Source organism: Panthera tigris, chromosome C2 (assembly GCF_018350195.1).
Source record: "Panthera tigris isolate Pti1 chromosome C2, P.tigris_Pti1_mat1.1, whole genome shotgun sequence".
In the NCBI taxonomy this organism is placed as follows: Eukaryota; Metazoa; Chordata; class Mammalia; order Carnivora; family Felidae; genus Panthera; species Panthera tigris.
In genome coordinates this window covers 125,646,607-125,660,345 of record NC_056668.1, presented here as the reverse complement: position 1 = coordinate 125,660,345, position 13,739 = coordinate 125,646,607, and the positions used below count along the sequence as shown (strand labels likewise).

The window sequence follows — 13,739 nt, the reverse complement described above, 5'->3', positions numbered from 1 at the left end:
TCTCATTTGTGCTAGCTGTTTTTCAAGTGCTTAATAGCTTTAGTGGCTACCATGTCAAATAGCACAACCAGAGAACATTTCCATAATTACAGAAAATTCTTTTGGCCAGCACTGGTATAGATCATTTAGGAATTTATTTATTCTTATCAATGAGTGTATAAGCTTTTTTGTAGATACTCTGTCAGATTATGAAAGTTCCATTGTATTCCTAGTTTACTGCTTGTTTTGAATTATGATTGAGTATTGAATTGTCAGATGTGTTTTGTCTGTTGAGGAAGAAAAGAGTATATGGTTTTTCTCCTCTATTTAGTAATTTTGTTGGTTTTTTCACATATTAGATCAGCCTTGACTTCTTGGGATAAACCCCACTTAGAGTGCATCAGTGTTTTTATATATTGCTGGATTTGATTTCATAATATCTTGGGGATTTTTGCATCTGTGTTCGTGAGGGATTTTGTTTGGTCTGCATTCTTCTTTTACGATGTCCTAATCTTGTTGTGGTATTAGGGGAATGTTGGCCTCATACAGTATGTTGGGAACTATTCTAGGAGAGGAGACTTATTAGCAACTGAACTCTTACTCTGCACACATTACAGATACCACCTCCTTAAATCCTTGAAACCATGGTAGGAGGTAGTAACATCCCAACTTTGCAGGTGATGAACCTCAGGCTCAGAAAGGTAAAGTCATTTCCCAAGGGCACATAGCTGTAACTGGTGAATCTGATTCCAGGCTATCGGGAGTCTCCAACAGCAGCTATTGAATGATACCTCTCACTACTGGTTCCATGGGGACAAGTCAGGCTGTACCCCAGGTGGGTATATAAACCTCAGTTAATGAGGCACAGTCTAGCTGCCTGCAATAGACTGTGCTCCCGGCAAGAGAGCCTGAGGGTCCACTCTTGGACCCTCTTTGGCCACTGCCCGGTGGGTTCTCCTGTCTTTGCTGGAGTGTAAGGATTTCCCTTTACATTCCCTGGTGAGGAGACTTTGGTGCCTCCATAGAAATCAGCTCTGAATGGTTCCTGAGGACACATTCCCATTGGGGGTAGAGCTGGGAATTGCCCAGAAGCTCAGCATGGATAATCTCTCTCATTCTAGGATGTTTGGATATTAATTCATCTGTGAAAGGGGCTCGTTTTGTCCGATTCTGTGATGCATTCAATATTCCACTCATCACTTTTGTTGATGTTCCTGGCTTTCTGCCTGGTAAGTCATTGATAGGAGGGGGGCGAGGAGAGGTAGTTTTGCCCAGTAAGGCACCCACTTAATTTGGAGGTTTTGTAAAATTCTCTAAGGATTTGTGACTTCTCCATATTCTAGGTGTCTGGAAGATGGGGCTGTGGGGGGTGAGTGGCTCTCTCCTGGCCCTCTGGGGAGCAGGGGAAGACCTCATAGCTGAGAGTGACAGGCATACCTTGTAAGGACTTCTGTATCTTGTAACTCTTCCTCACGACATAGGCACAGCACAGGAATATGGGGGCATCATCCGGCATGGAGCCAAGCTTCTCTACGCATTTGCTGAAGCAACTGTGCCCAAAGTCACAGTCATCACCAGGAAGGTGAGAAGAGCTGGTATCAGAGGCTGTGAGCCCACACACTTCTAGCAGCATGGCCATGGTTGGAGGTCTGGCCAAGAGTTTCAGGGGGGCTGGGAAGAGGAGTACACCTTGCTGACCCTTAAAAAGATAGATCTTTGGAGCTCAGGCAACAGTTATAGCCCTGTGGACACACCCTGCAGATATGTTGGTGGTCACGTTTGGGAAATGACAGCATCAGTGGGAAAGAGCCAGGAAAGACAGTGAACATTAGCTGTGAAAGGCCTCTGGACTGTGCCTGTGTTTTCTCTGCGCTGGCTTCCCAGCCTCAGAGACACTGGGCCTTCAGTAGCTCAGGAGGGCTTTTCCTTTTGTCCTCATTTCACTTGGCTTCCTAGAGTCTTTCAGGGATATGATCTGATTCAGGCTCTAACATTCAGCATTTGGGTTTGTTCTAGGCCTATGGTGGTGCCTATGATGTCATGAGCTCCAAGCACCTTTGTGGTGACACCAACTATGCCTGGCCTACAGCGGAGATTGCAGTCATGGGAGCAAAGGTGAGGACCTCTAGCTTTCCCTTTTCCTGGATCCAGGTACTCGTCGTTTCCCAGCAGGAGCTTGTAGTTACAAAATGTGGAGAGAGGCCCGGACCCCTTGGATGGGCCAGGATTCCAGGGAGTTGGGACCTAGACCTTGGCGAGTCCCCACCTTGACCCCTGGGTCAGCTCTGGCTCCTGTCCTGCACTGTCACTTTAGGCACATGCTGGTGTCTTCATGCTCGGGGGGTGGGGGTAGGGGTGGGGAGGGGGGGATGCTGAGTGGGTTTTGAGATTGTCAGTAAAGCAGAAAGGGTTGAGTCAACTGAACTAGCCTTTGGGAGGATTGGACATTCCCTGTGATCCCATTCCCATCTCCTCTCCCAGGGAGGGCCCCAGAGCCACTGAATTGTGTACTGAGGATAAGGAAGAAGGAAAACAGCATTTTACTTCACCTGATTCAGGGGACCATGGATCTAACTATGGAAAATGGGCAAAACATCTTGGCCTGAAAGAAGGATAGATGCAATTGGATGGAATAGGATGGAATTTGGGGAGACAAGTGACTGGCTTTGCCTGGGCTGCCTGTTGTTGGGGCCACACTGAACTTTGGATCACAGCCCGTGGGATCGTGCTGGTTGACTCCAGCAGTGCTCACCTCTGTGCCCTGGTGCCTGGAGCTGGCATTTCTCGCCAGGGCACTGTGGCCTCGAAGTTCACAGCCACACACTGTGATAGTGGTTTGAGGGAGGTCACCTGGGTTGGGACTGCCAGTTAAGTTCATTAACTTCTCCTATGACAGGGGGCCGTGGAGATCATCTTCAAAGGGCATGAGAATGTGGAAGCAGCTCAGGCAGAGTATATTGAGAAGTTTGCCAACCCCTTTCCTGCTGCAGTGAGAGGTAGGGACTGTGGTGGGGAGGGCGGTGTTGGGCATTTGTTGGGTCACTTGCTCATCCTTTTGCTCCAGAAAGTCTCACATCACTGCCCTTTGCCCTCACTGTGGAATCTGGAGACTGGTGACGGTTGGGGGTTGTCTCTGGACATTGTATACACTGCTTTGGTCACCAAGGACTGAAACAATATTGCTGAAATGGCTAGTGGTGTTCAGTTACCTAATATTGTGTAAAAGTCCACTCCTAAACAGAGTGGCTGACACAGCCAACTTTTTTTTTTTTTTTTTTTTTTTTGCTCATGTTTCTGAGGGTCGGCAGTTTGGTCTGGGCTCAGTTAGGGGGTACTCCTGCTGGTCTTTCCTGGGATCAGTCATTCACAGATAGTCAGTGACTATGCCGGATAGTCCAAGATGGCTTCACTTACATGGTTGGTAATGGCAGTAGGCGCTTTCTGCACAGGTTGCTTATTTATTTTTATTTTTATTTTTTTTTGAGACAGAGGGTACAAGTGAGCAAGGGACAGAGACAGAGAAGCGGGGCTCATCTGAGGTGGGGCTCAAACTCACAAACTATGAGGTCATGACCTGAGCCGAAGTGAGATGCTTAACTGACTGAGCCACCCAGGTGCCCCATGGTTTCTCTTTCTGAACCTGGCCACTCCATGCTTGCTGGTGTCCTGAGCACCTTGAGACCTAGATTTGGAAATTGCATAGTGTCATTTTTGCCACATTCTGTTGGCCAAAGCAAATCACAAGGACAAGTAAAATTGAATCCAGTTCTTGGTATGAGGGGTGATGAAATCACATTACAAAGGGACTTGTGTTACAGGGGTAGGAGGAAGGTGTACTGATTGTTGAAAATACAGACATATTTTCTTAATTTTATTTCCTGTTGACTTCATCTTGGCAGCAAGGGGGGTCAGATTGCATTTTTTTTGCCAAGTAGTCCTAGGCCAGAAGTTGAGGCCCTGCCAGAGGAACGGGGATGCTCCTGGGATGTGGTGGAGGGTTCACAGGGCCCGTGCCCTCTCATATCAAGTTGGGTCCTGCTCACACCCCAGAGATGGTGCCCAGGCTGAGCACAGACTGGGGGGTGGCCTTATTTGGGGATGCAGATGATCTACTTCCTTTTCTGTGCTTCACCAGGATTTGTGGATGATATCATCCAGCCTTCCTCCACACGAGCCCGAATCTGCTCTGACCTGGATGTCTTAGCCAGCAAGAAGGTACAGCGCCCTTGGAGGAAACATGCAAATATTCCATTGTAAACGAATCAAAGGAAAATAAACCAAGAGCCAATTACCGCCTGGCCATTTGCACCCATCTCTGCCTTTTGCAATCATGAAACCTGGAAATCTAAATATCAGTAATAACTTGAAATGGCTGTTTATTAAATCCTAGGAAGATTTCATTTGTGCCTTACTGTAAAATTAATTGCTTTATTAAAAATTTGTGTAACTGGTATTTTTTGAGCACAAATTTCATTTTTTACGGTATAAATCTGAAAAATCAAGAAAACAGTGTATTGTCACTTAGAGCTGACCCTTATTTGACACCTCTGTGTATTTTCCTTTTCCCCCAAGATGTTTTTCTCTGTAGGTAAGATAATAAGCTTTTAGGGCAACATACTTAACCTGGTTAGCCTTCATTCCACACCCCTCCCCTTTTTTTTAAATGTTTATTTGAGAGAGAGAGAGAGAGAGAGAGAGAGAAAGAGAAAGAGAGAAAGAGTACAGGCAGGGGGAGGGGCAGAGAGAGAATCCCAAGCAGGCTCCTTGCTGTCAGTGCAGAGCCTGATGTGGGGCTCAATCCCATGAACCGTGGGATCATGACCAGAGCTGAAATCAAGAGTTGGATCCTTAACCGACTGAGCCACCCAGGCGCCCCTATTTCCTTATTTTAATTTTATTTTATTTTAATTTTATTTTTTTAATGTTCGCTTATTTTTGAGAGAGACAGAGAGAGAGAGTGAGTGAGTGTGAGCAGGGGAGGGGCAGAGAGAGAGAGAGGGGGGGAGACACAGAATCCCAGAGCAGGCTCCAGGCTCTGAGCTGTCAGCACGGGGCCTGATGTAGGGCTCGAACTCACGGACCGCGAGATCATGACCTGAGCCAAAGTTGGACACATAACCGACTGAGCCACCCAGGCAGCCCATAAATAATATTTAATAAAATGCCCTCAATTCCTCTAGGAATCGTTGAGGATGTTTGTAGTTGTATCTGGCAGAATAGATGCTCAGTCATATGGGATATAGTACCCTATATTAAATGCTTTTCAGAAATGTGTTGTCACATTTTAGAAAACTTAGTTTGGAAAATTTCAGACCTGTAGAAATGTTGCAGGAGTGGTATTTGTATATCTTTCACTGAGGGTATCCACTTAATTTTCTACATTTACTATATGTATAATAGCATATGCTATTATGTATGGTATATAGAATGTAGTATATAGAATACTATGTATTCTCTTCCATAAATACATAATTATTATTTTTATTGACCCATTTAAGTAAGTTGTAGAACCATGACCCTTTGTCCCCCACCCTGCCAAATGTATTTATTTCCTAGGAAACAAGGCTCATTGCCTTACAGTCTTTCATTACATTGACAATTTGGAAGAATGGTTGCCAGTTATTTTGTAGAATGTCCCTCAATTTGGGTTTGTCTGATTGTTTCCAGATGTTCAGACCAGGTAAGAATGTTCTTTCTATGTATCACATAAGAAGCACATGATGCTAGTTTTTTCCATTATTGATGAAATTGACTCATCACTTGGTTAAGGTGGTGGCTGCAAAGGTTACCATTTTTTGTTTGTAATTAATAACTGATCTGGGGGCATTCTTTAAGCCCATCAACAAATTTTCATCCAGTACTTTTAGTACCTATTGATGGTTCTTGCCTCTCAATCAGCCATACTGTAGAATCTGTTGATTCTAAAATGTTGTATTTGTTAGTTTGTTACTGTGCCAGAAGAGGTTTCTTTTCTGTTTTTAAGTATTTGTTAGACTCATGGATTCTTTTTTTTTTTTAAAACATTTTTTCCTGAAATAATTTTTTTTTACCATGCTATCACCCTGTCAAATTTTCAAACACTAAGTACTTTTGCAGGTGTCCTTACTGGTGTTTCTCTGTGGCCTACCCTTCAAGTTAGAAATCTTGTTCCAAGTTAATACACTAATTTCAGGTCTGGATTTTGTTGCATTCTTCTGCTCTAGCACTTCCAGTGCATAGGACCTTTCACTCTGGTCATTAGCCCACAGCCCTGTCACCTCCCCCTTGGGACATCCTTTTGCTAAATAGCTCCAGTTTGCTCATGCTCAAGGACCTTAGTTCCTCTCAACCTGTGAGCTAGAACTGATTTTGCTTATTGCAGTTTTTTTTTCTTTTTTTTTTTTTTAAGCATCTGAGTGTGCATTTTTTTTCTCTGTGTAAGTATTTTTGTCTTTCTAAGTAGATGGTGAGTTTCAAGGGGGCAGAGACTGGACACAAGTTCTTTATGTTCCTCTTTGGCACCAGCAGAAAGGTTATAAACTGTGGGAAAGGGGTTGGCCGATTCTTGGGCTTTTAGAGGTCTCCTAAGAAGCCATGCAGGTTGGTTAGCATGTGGCTCAATTGCTTTAAATTGATTAGCGAATCCCAATTTCTGGGGTCAGCTAACCTAGGATTTGGACTGCTTGGAGGATGACTGTGCTATCATCTATATGAAAATAATACAAGTTTGTGGGGGTTTTTTTGTTTGTTTTTCCTTTTTGAGGAAGGGGTCCAAGATGTGTTTTACTAGTTTGTGAAATCTGATGCTGAGAAGGGCTTGTTCCTGGGCCTAAGAGACAGAGGAACCAGCCTAATAAAATACTTGGGCAAGAGACTTCTGGGAAGCCTTGGAATGGAGATGGTTAATAACCAATAAACAAAGCTGGTGGCCAAGGAAACAAAAAGCTGCAAGACCTTGCAAGTAGACCAGCCTCTGTGGATGACAGAATGCCATGAGAATGGTGGCAGAGTATTTTCAGTGGCTGTTGTTTAGGAATGCCTTTCCCAGGTGGTATTCGGTCTTTAAGGGGAAAAAGAAAACTGTGGGCTTTAACCAGAGGACTTGGGTTTACTGAGCAGAGCAGTGGCAAGTGTCTCTCTTTAGACTGAGAGCAGGTAATATGGTGAGAATGGAGATGGAGTTTAAGAGGTACGGAGGGTCCTGTTGCACCTGCCCCAGCTCCTCTTACCTTAAGTAAACCAGTTTATCCTGAGCCACGAAGCTAGGGTGGTGAAGCTGCGATTTGAACCCAGGCAGATTTGTCTCAACTCCACATGTCTCTATAACCAGTCAGAACACTGCTTTCCAACTGATGTAGTAGGTGGGATGAACTCCTAAGAGGGGAGTGAGAAAGGTGGTGGCTCTCTCCACTGGAATTGTCTCACCCTGAAGAGCTATTAAATTTAGAAAGCTTTCCTACCTCATGCATGATGGCCTGTCAGTCCTTACTTGATTTGCTCGAATAGGGAGTGAATTCACAATGCAGCCTTCCAGTTGCTTGTGTTTGCAGAAAGTTCTCCTAGCTTCTCTTCTGACCATGTTTTTTCTCCTTACTGAGTCCTCTGCCTGTGAGTTCACTGATGCTTTTGGTTGCTTCGGGGTGTTTTAGATACGGTCTACCTAGAGAAGACCGTGAAGGACACTCATCCATGTATTAACACTTTAGAGCGAGCAAGTGCGGGGAGAGAGTCAGGGAGAGTGGGAGAGAATCTTAAGCAGGGCTTAAGTAGGGCTCCATGCCTAGGGTGGAGCCCAAAGTGGGTCTGGATCCCACAACTCTTGGGATCACCTGAGCCGGAATCAAGAGTTGGATGTTCAACGGAGTCACCCAGGCGCCCGAGTTAACACTTCTGATGTAGTTGAAGCAGCCTAGACTTAACCTGTTTGACAGATGTGAATATTTTATGTCTTTCTTGTTCTAAAGGATTTCTAGACAGCTGTGGCTAGAAACTACTGGTCCTCATGCTGTTGCACCTCTGTGGGTGTGGGATCTCCGCCACAGGACCTATGGCCACTTTAACGGGCAGAGCCTCAGTTTGGGGCTCCTATGGAGTCTAGCCAGAACATTTGGGTAGATGTAGCAGTCTTAGTAGGGAAGTTCTGACCATGTCCACACTCTCCTGGGTGGTGAGTAAAAAATCTTCTTTACATGTCCTTGGGAGCAGAAAGCTGTCCTTCAAAAAGTGATGTGTAATAAAGACCCCAATAGAGCAAGGCACTTAGGAGGGCAGGGCTGGAACCTTACTGGAGCTTGGTCTGCTATGAAAAACCTAAAGGGGAGGCACTAAGCCTTTATTTTCCATGAAGACACCGTTCATTTGATGGATTCTTTTCTGGAAGCAGGGCCAAAAGAGTGAGTTAAGTCACATCTGGGAGGTTTCCAAGTTTGTCCCAAGGTAGAGCTGCACTGAGTAAAGCCCTGGTCTAGTCTCATAAGCTTGTAAAGATGAGAGCTGCTGGAGACCCATCCTTATTATCTTCCTCCTGTGCCCAGAGAGCTCACCTGATTTAGCCCTTATATCCCTGCTTTTCCTGCAGACGTTTTAGGCCATCTAACAAACACAGCCTGAAGAACATGGCCAGGCCCATGAAGTGTAGGGCAGGACTTTTTTTTTTTTAGTTTATTTTTGAGAGATCAAGAGAATGGCAACTGGGGGAGAGGCAGAGAGAGAGAGAGGGAGAGGATTCTAAGCAGGCTCCATACTATTAGTGCAGAGCCTGACACAGGGGCTCAGTCTCACAAACGGGGAGATCAGGACCTGACCTGAAATTAAGAGTCCAATGCTTAACTAAGTCACCCAGGTGCCCCAGGGCATGACCTTTGTTAAGAGTGATGTCTGGCACCAGTATCAAGAAACTCTCACTTACATGGCCCTATAGAATCCAAGTAATCTTTAAAAGGCCACTGTTTGTTAGGGGGAACCATGCATAAGCCTTGGTGCTGGATATGTGGCCAGGGCAGGATCCAGGCTACAAACTCTGAATGCCTCCTTCAGAATTCAGCCTGCAAGAGACCTCCTCTTGAATCACAGACAACTCGGCCTACCCACTTTCTCCAGGGAAATCCAATTAATGAAAGATAATGAACTAGTCCTAAATTTCTTTCCTTTAAAAACAAAACAAAACTGATACAGTTAAATGATTAGAGTGAGCAAACTCTCAAGAGCATTGGGACATAAAATCATCTTTGAAGCTTTACATAGTAAGAACAATAGGATGACAAGCCTGATTTTGAATAGTTTATTAAAGGAAAGGTGAAGCATCAGTTTCAAATTGTACAAAAGGAAAAAAACCTCATATTGCAAATGTACAATTTACAGAATTACTAGCAAAACCAATCAAGGAGACACTGAAAATACAAAAATTCGATTGACTTCAAACTGAACTGCAAACCCATTTGAGTAGATATTAAGCCTTTTTTTTTTCTTTTTTTTTTTTTTTTTTTTGTTGCATGTAGTCTACAATTCTAAGTCAGCATCTGATTTCCACATGAAACTGTCAAGCAAAGGATCAATCTGTGCATGTGCCAAGGCACCTCCCAGCTTCCTCCCTGGCCAGAACCACAGGCAGGGGTGACGCTGGTGGACGGTCCAGTTATTCCTGCCCCTTCATGTCCAGTGAGGTCCACATTTCTGGAAGAAAGTGAGACCCCAACCCCTCAAACTGGAGCCCAGGAATTACTAAATTAGCAGATAAAATATTTTTGGTGACCAGGTTTTTTTCAGAACTGTACAAATATTGAGAAAAATCTGTTTTGTGTTTACTAAAAGAATGAATAGAATAATCCATTTCCTTTCCCAACAAAAGATAATCAATTATTGGGTGCACAGATTAGTAAAAAAAAAAAAAAAAAAAAAAAAAAAAAATCTTTTCATTTTTGGTAAGAAGGGAAAGCCTCATGATTCCATTGCAGCTACTTTAAAAACCAGCCCAGAAACAGCTGTGGATGGACTGGTTTGGAATTGAGGCTTACTTTTAAAAATCAGAAAGAAACTAAGTGGGCTTTTTAAAACAATAGCAGCAAGTCATAAAAGTCTAAGCAGAATGTAACTCTAAACCATTGAAGGCTGTCCTGAAGATTCATAATTTCTTTCCCCAAAATAATTAATATGCACATTTAACACTGAAATGTAGCTGTATTTCAAGGTAAGCTTAGGAACTTCACCCTCTAAGCACAGACTTCTATGCAGCACATACTTCTATAATTGGTAAACTTAATTCACAAAATTAGCGCATAAGGTATTAAGTGCATGGGAAGTAGACACAGTTATGTTACACTTAAAATTACTTTTGAATGGCAAAGAAGTTCTTCATGATTATCTTTTTAAGAAAACGGAAGTTTATGTAACTTGAATTTGGCAGGGCATGAAATAAGTAGTAAAAACAGCAAACTGATAACTTGAGAACCATTTTTGTTTTTCTGAGAATACTTTATTTGCTGGTAGAAGTTGCTAAAAATGCACAGAACAAATACCAATAGAAAATGTACTGTATTTGAATCTCCCTATTCTATATAAAATGAATGGTGCACAGCATCTGTTGGAAAATGGCTGCGTGGACATTTCTTATTTTATGCCCCCTTATAAATAAAAATAAACCTTTTTATTCAAGAGTATATAAAATCTGGGAATCCATATCCACAGAGGGTGTGTGGTTTTTGGCAGAGATGCACTGTCAGAATTTCATCTTAGCTTGTCGATATTCTGCTCCTCCGCATTTCTGTATTCCACAAGGTCAACCAAATCCAGTGAGCTCCAAAACACTCTTCGGCAATTAGGATGAGCTGCTTACTCATAGGTTTAATAAAAATGGTTAGCTTTTAAAACATAAAAAGGCAAAATGTTAAAACGGTTTTTAAATTGTACAACAGGAAAATAAAGTTAAAAATATTTTTTTTACTCAATGCTGAGTTTCATAAAACAGGTGTATAACAGTGTTTATCTTGACAGTTGTTTTAAAAATTTAAAATTTTTTCCTCCCTCCAGAAAAACACACACATCTGTATTGGGATAAGTCCAATATTAGGACACAAATGATTTTTCAGGTCAGTCTTTCTGAGGTGACATTCACCAACATTCCCTTGGGTAATTTACATGCTCCTCTTCTGTCACTGCAAAAAGGGATTGACCTCAATCATTTGATTAAAAAACAAATCAGATCACATCAAAAGTGTTTTTTCCCCCATACAAGCTATCACAGTATATAGGCCTCTAGCTCTAAATAATAGAGTTCCAGATTTGTAAATTTTCTTCAGACTTCAGAACATAGGCATTCCAAATCCCTAGAAAAATGAAAAACACAATTAATTTCATGCATACGCAAGACCTAGAAACCATAAATAAAAAGTGGTAATAATTTAACATTTACTGAATCGTCTTCTATGATAGCTGCAGAATCAAAGAAATCTGGCCTCAGCTCAGCTCTCTCTCGCCGATTTCTTGATGGGGGCTAGAAAAAGAAGCCAAAATGTTTTCCTGAGATATAGTAAGACAATGCACTGTGATAATAAGCAGCTAATATTTCTGATGGTATCACAGAATAGAGCTACTAAAGATTTAATTTTGAAATGAAAAGAATGTGGCTTTTACATGGAGCCCCCACCTTAAAAAAACAGGATTTCAAATTACAATGAATAAGCTGAACATGTAAATGCATGTAATTTGGGGGCCTACAAACATACAACATGTCTTTGAATCGTAGAATGATTATAAAAATTGATCCCTAAATTCCCCAAAGCAGGTAGATGGAAAGCTACTGATGGGAGGGGAGAGACTGGAGGCATATGATCTCCTTTACATTTCTTAGAAAAATTTTTCATTATGGAACATTCTAAACCTATAAAGAATGTTACAGGCTAAATTATGTCCCCCCCACCTCCACTGGCAAATTCATATATTGAAGAGGTACCCCCAGTACCGCAGAATGTGACTGTTATTTGGACAGAGGACCTATAGAGAGGCTATTAAGGTAGAATGAGGTCATATGGGTGAATTCTAATTTTTAAAAAAATTTATGGGCACCTGGGTGGTTCACTCAGTTAAGCATCTGATTTTGGTTCAGGTCCTGAGTTCACAGTTCGTGGATTCGAGCCCCGCTTTGGGCTCTCTGCGGACTACTCAGAGTCTGGAGCCTGCTTCGGATTCTGTGTCTCTCTCTGCCCCTCCCCTGCTCACACTCTGTCCTCTCTTTCTCAAAAATGGATAAAACAAAAAATTTTTAACTTTTAAGTTTATTTTACTTATTTTGAGAGAGATCGTGGGTAGGGAGTCAGAGAGAGGGACAGAGAATCCTACTCAGGCTCTGCATTGTCAGCACGGAGCCCGATGTGGGGGCTCAAACACACAAACTGTGACATCATGACCTGAGCTGAAGTCAAAAGTAGGTTGCTCAACCAACTGAACCCCCCAGGCGCCCCAATTCTAATCTGATTCATATCCTTATAAGGAGACAGAGGAAAGATCACATGAAGATAAAGGGAGAAGATGGCCATTTACAAATCAAGGAAAGAAGCCTGAGAATGAAATAAATCTTGCTGACACCATGATCTCAGACTTCTAGCCTTCAGAGCTGTGAGAAAATTTCTATTGTTTAAGCCACCTAGTCAATGGCATTTGTTACAGCAGCCCTAAATACAGAAAGTGGTATGATAAACTACCATGTACTCATCACCTAGCTTCATCAACTGTCAAATCTTTGACCAATCTGTTTCACTGAGTCTCCTCACGGTTTTTTTTCTTTTCTATGTCATTTCATCTATAACTACCTTCAATATGAATCTCTGATGGAAATTAAAAAAAAACATAACCACCATGCATTACTATTCCTGACAAAGTCAATAATTTCTTAATATCACCTACACCTAGTCCATATTCAGGTTTCCTTGCTTCAAAGATGTTTTTTCCACACTGAACAAATATGGTCCATATTCTGTGTTTGGTTGCTGTGCTGGAACACACTCTATATAATCATCAGACTCCAAGTTAGTTTAAGAGACCAGATGTACACTATACTGAAAGGCAGATCTAGTGAGAGCCCTTTCTCAAGAAGGTAAGGAACCAGTTTCCATTACTGCCAGAAATTTACAATCTGACTGCTTAGAAAGTAAGCTTGAGAAACACAGCTCATCCAAATGCCCTAATAAGGGTGACACTGGTCCTGCCTGCTGCTATTCTATGTTACCACCTCCACACCTCTCTCCTCGGGCTTCTGCAAACAAGAGCATCATCTTACACCGATGCCTTCACATATTTTAAAAGAAGAAAATGTACTGAGTTTCTTTACCAGATCAATAACCATGGTGTCTTCGAATTCTTCATTCATATCTTCTAACTGGCTCCGGGATGACATCATCACATCTTCAAAGATGGGCTCAGCATCTTCCTCCATTAGGCCCCGACTGATAAGGAAAAACCATCGTCAGAAGACTGTTCAGACTCATCGAATGTGGAGTCCTGGCTCTTTCTTATATTAGGTCTTATAATCAATGAAAAGCACATTTTCCAGTTAAAATCCATGGGCTGCACAAACTATGATCCTGAACTACTAAGATAATTAAGGATCATTCATTTGTTTCATTCAAGATTTCATCTCATCAAAAGGAAGTATAATTTAAATGCAATAACAACAAAAGAAGTTAACATTTATTTAGCTATGTGTCAATTCCCACAAAACTATGTGATAGGTAGTATTATCCCATGTTTACAAATGGAGAATCTGAGGCACAGAGGTTTTAGACTTTGCC

At 42.3% G+C, this 13,739-nt stretch overlaps 2 protein-coding genes across 10 annotated transcripts in view; one reads left to right on the top strand and one right to left on the bottom strand.

Moving 5' to 3' along the window:
- PCCB (propionyl-CoA carboxylase subunit beta) overlaps positions 1-4,455 on the top strand; it is a 92,308-nt gene extending 87,853 nt beyond the window's left edge. For all 3 annotated transcript variants that reach the window (XM_007087412.3, XM_042956219.1, XM_042956220.1), the window contains 5 exons: positions 1,101-1,208; positions 1,461-1,561; positions 1,996-2,094; positions 2,876-2,975; positions 4,115-4,455. In XM_007087412.3, coding sequence (XP_007087474.3) covers positions 1,101-1,208; positions 1,461-1,561; positions 1,996-2,094; positions 2,876-2,975; positions 4,115-4,236 — 530 coding nt within the window. In that variant the 3' untranslated portion in view covers positions 4,237-4,455. The remainder of the gene's footprint in view (positions 1-1,100; positions 1,209-1,460; positions 1,562-1,995; positions 2,095-2,875; positions 2,976-4,114) is intronic.
- Positions 4,456-9,224: 4,769 nt separating this feature from the next.
- STAG1 (stromal antigen 1) overlaps positions 9,225-13,739 on the bottom strand; it is a 402,258-nt gene continuing 397,743 nt past the window's right edge. For all 7 annotated transcript variants that reach the window (XM_042998579.1, XM_042998577.1, XM_007087414.3 and 4 more), the window contains 3 exons: positions 13,280-13,394; positions 11,366-11,446; positions 9,225-11,279 (listed from right to left, as the gene is read on the bottom strand). In XM_042998579.1, coding sequence (XP_042854513.1) covers positions 11,256-11,279; positions 11,366-11,446; positions 13,280-13,394 — 220 coding nt within the window. In that variant the 3' untranslated portion in view covers positions 9,225-11,255. The remainder of the gene's footprint in view (positions 11,280-11,365; positions 11,447-13,279; positions 13,395-13,739) is intronic.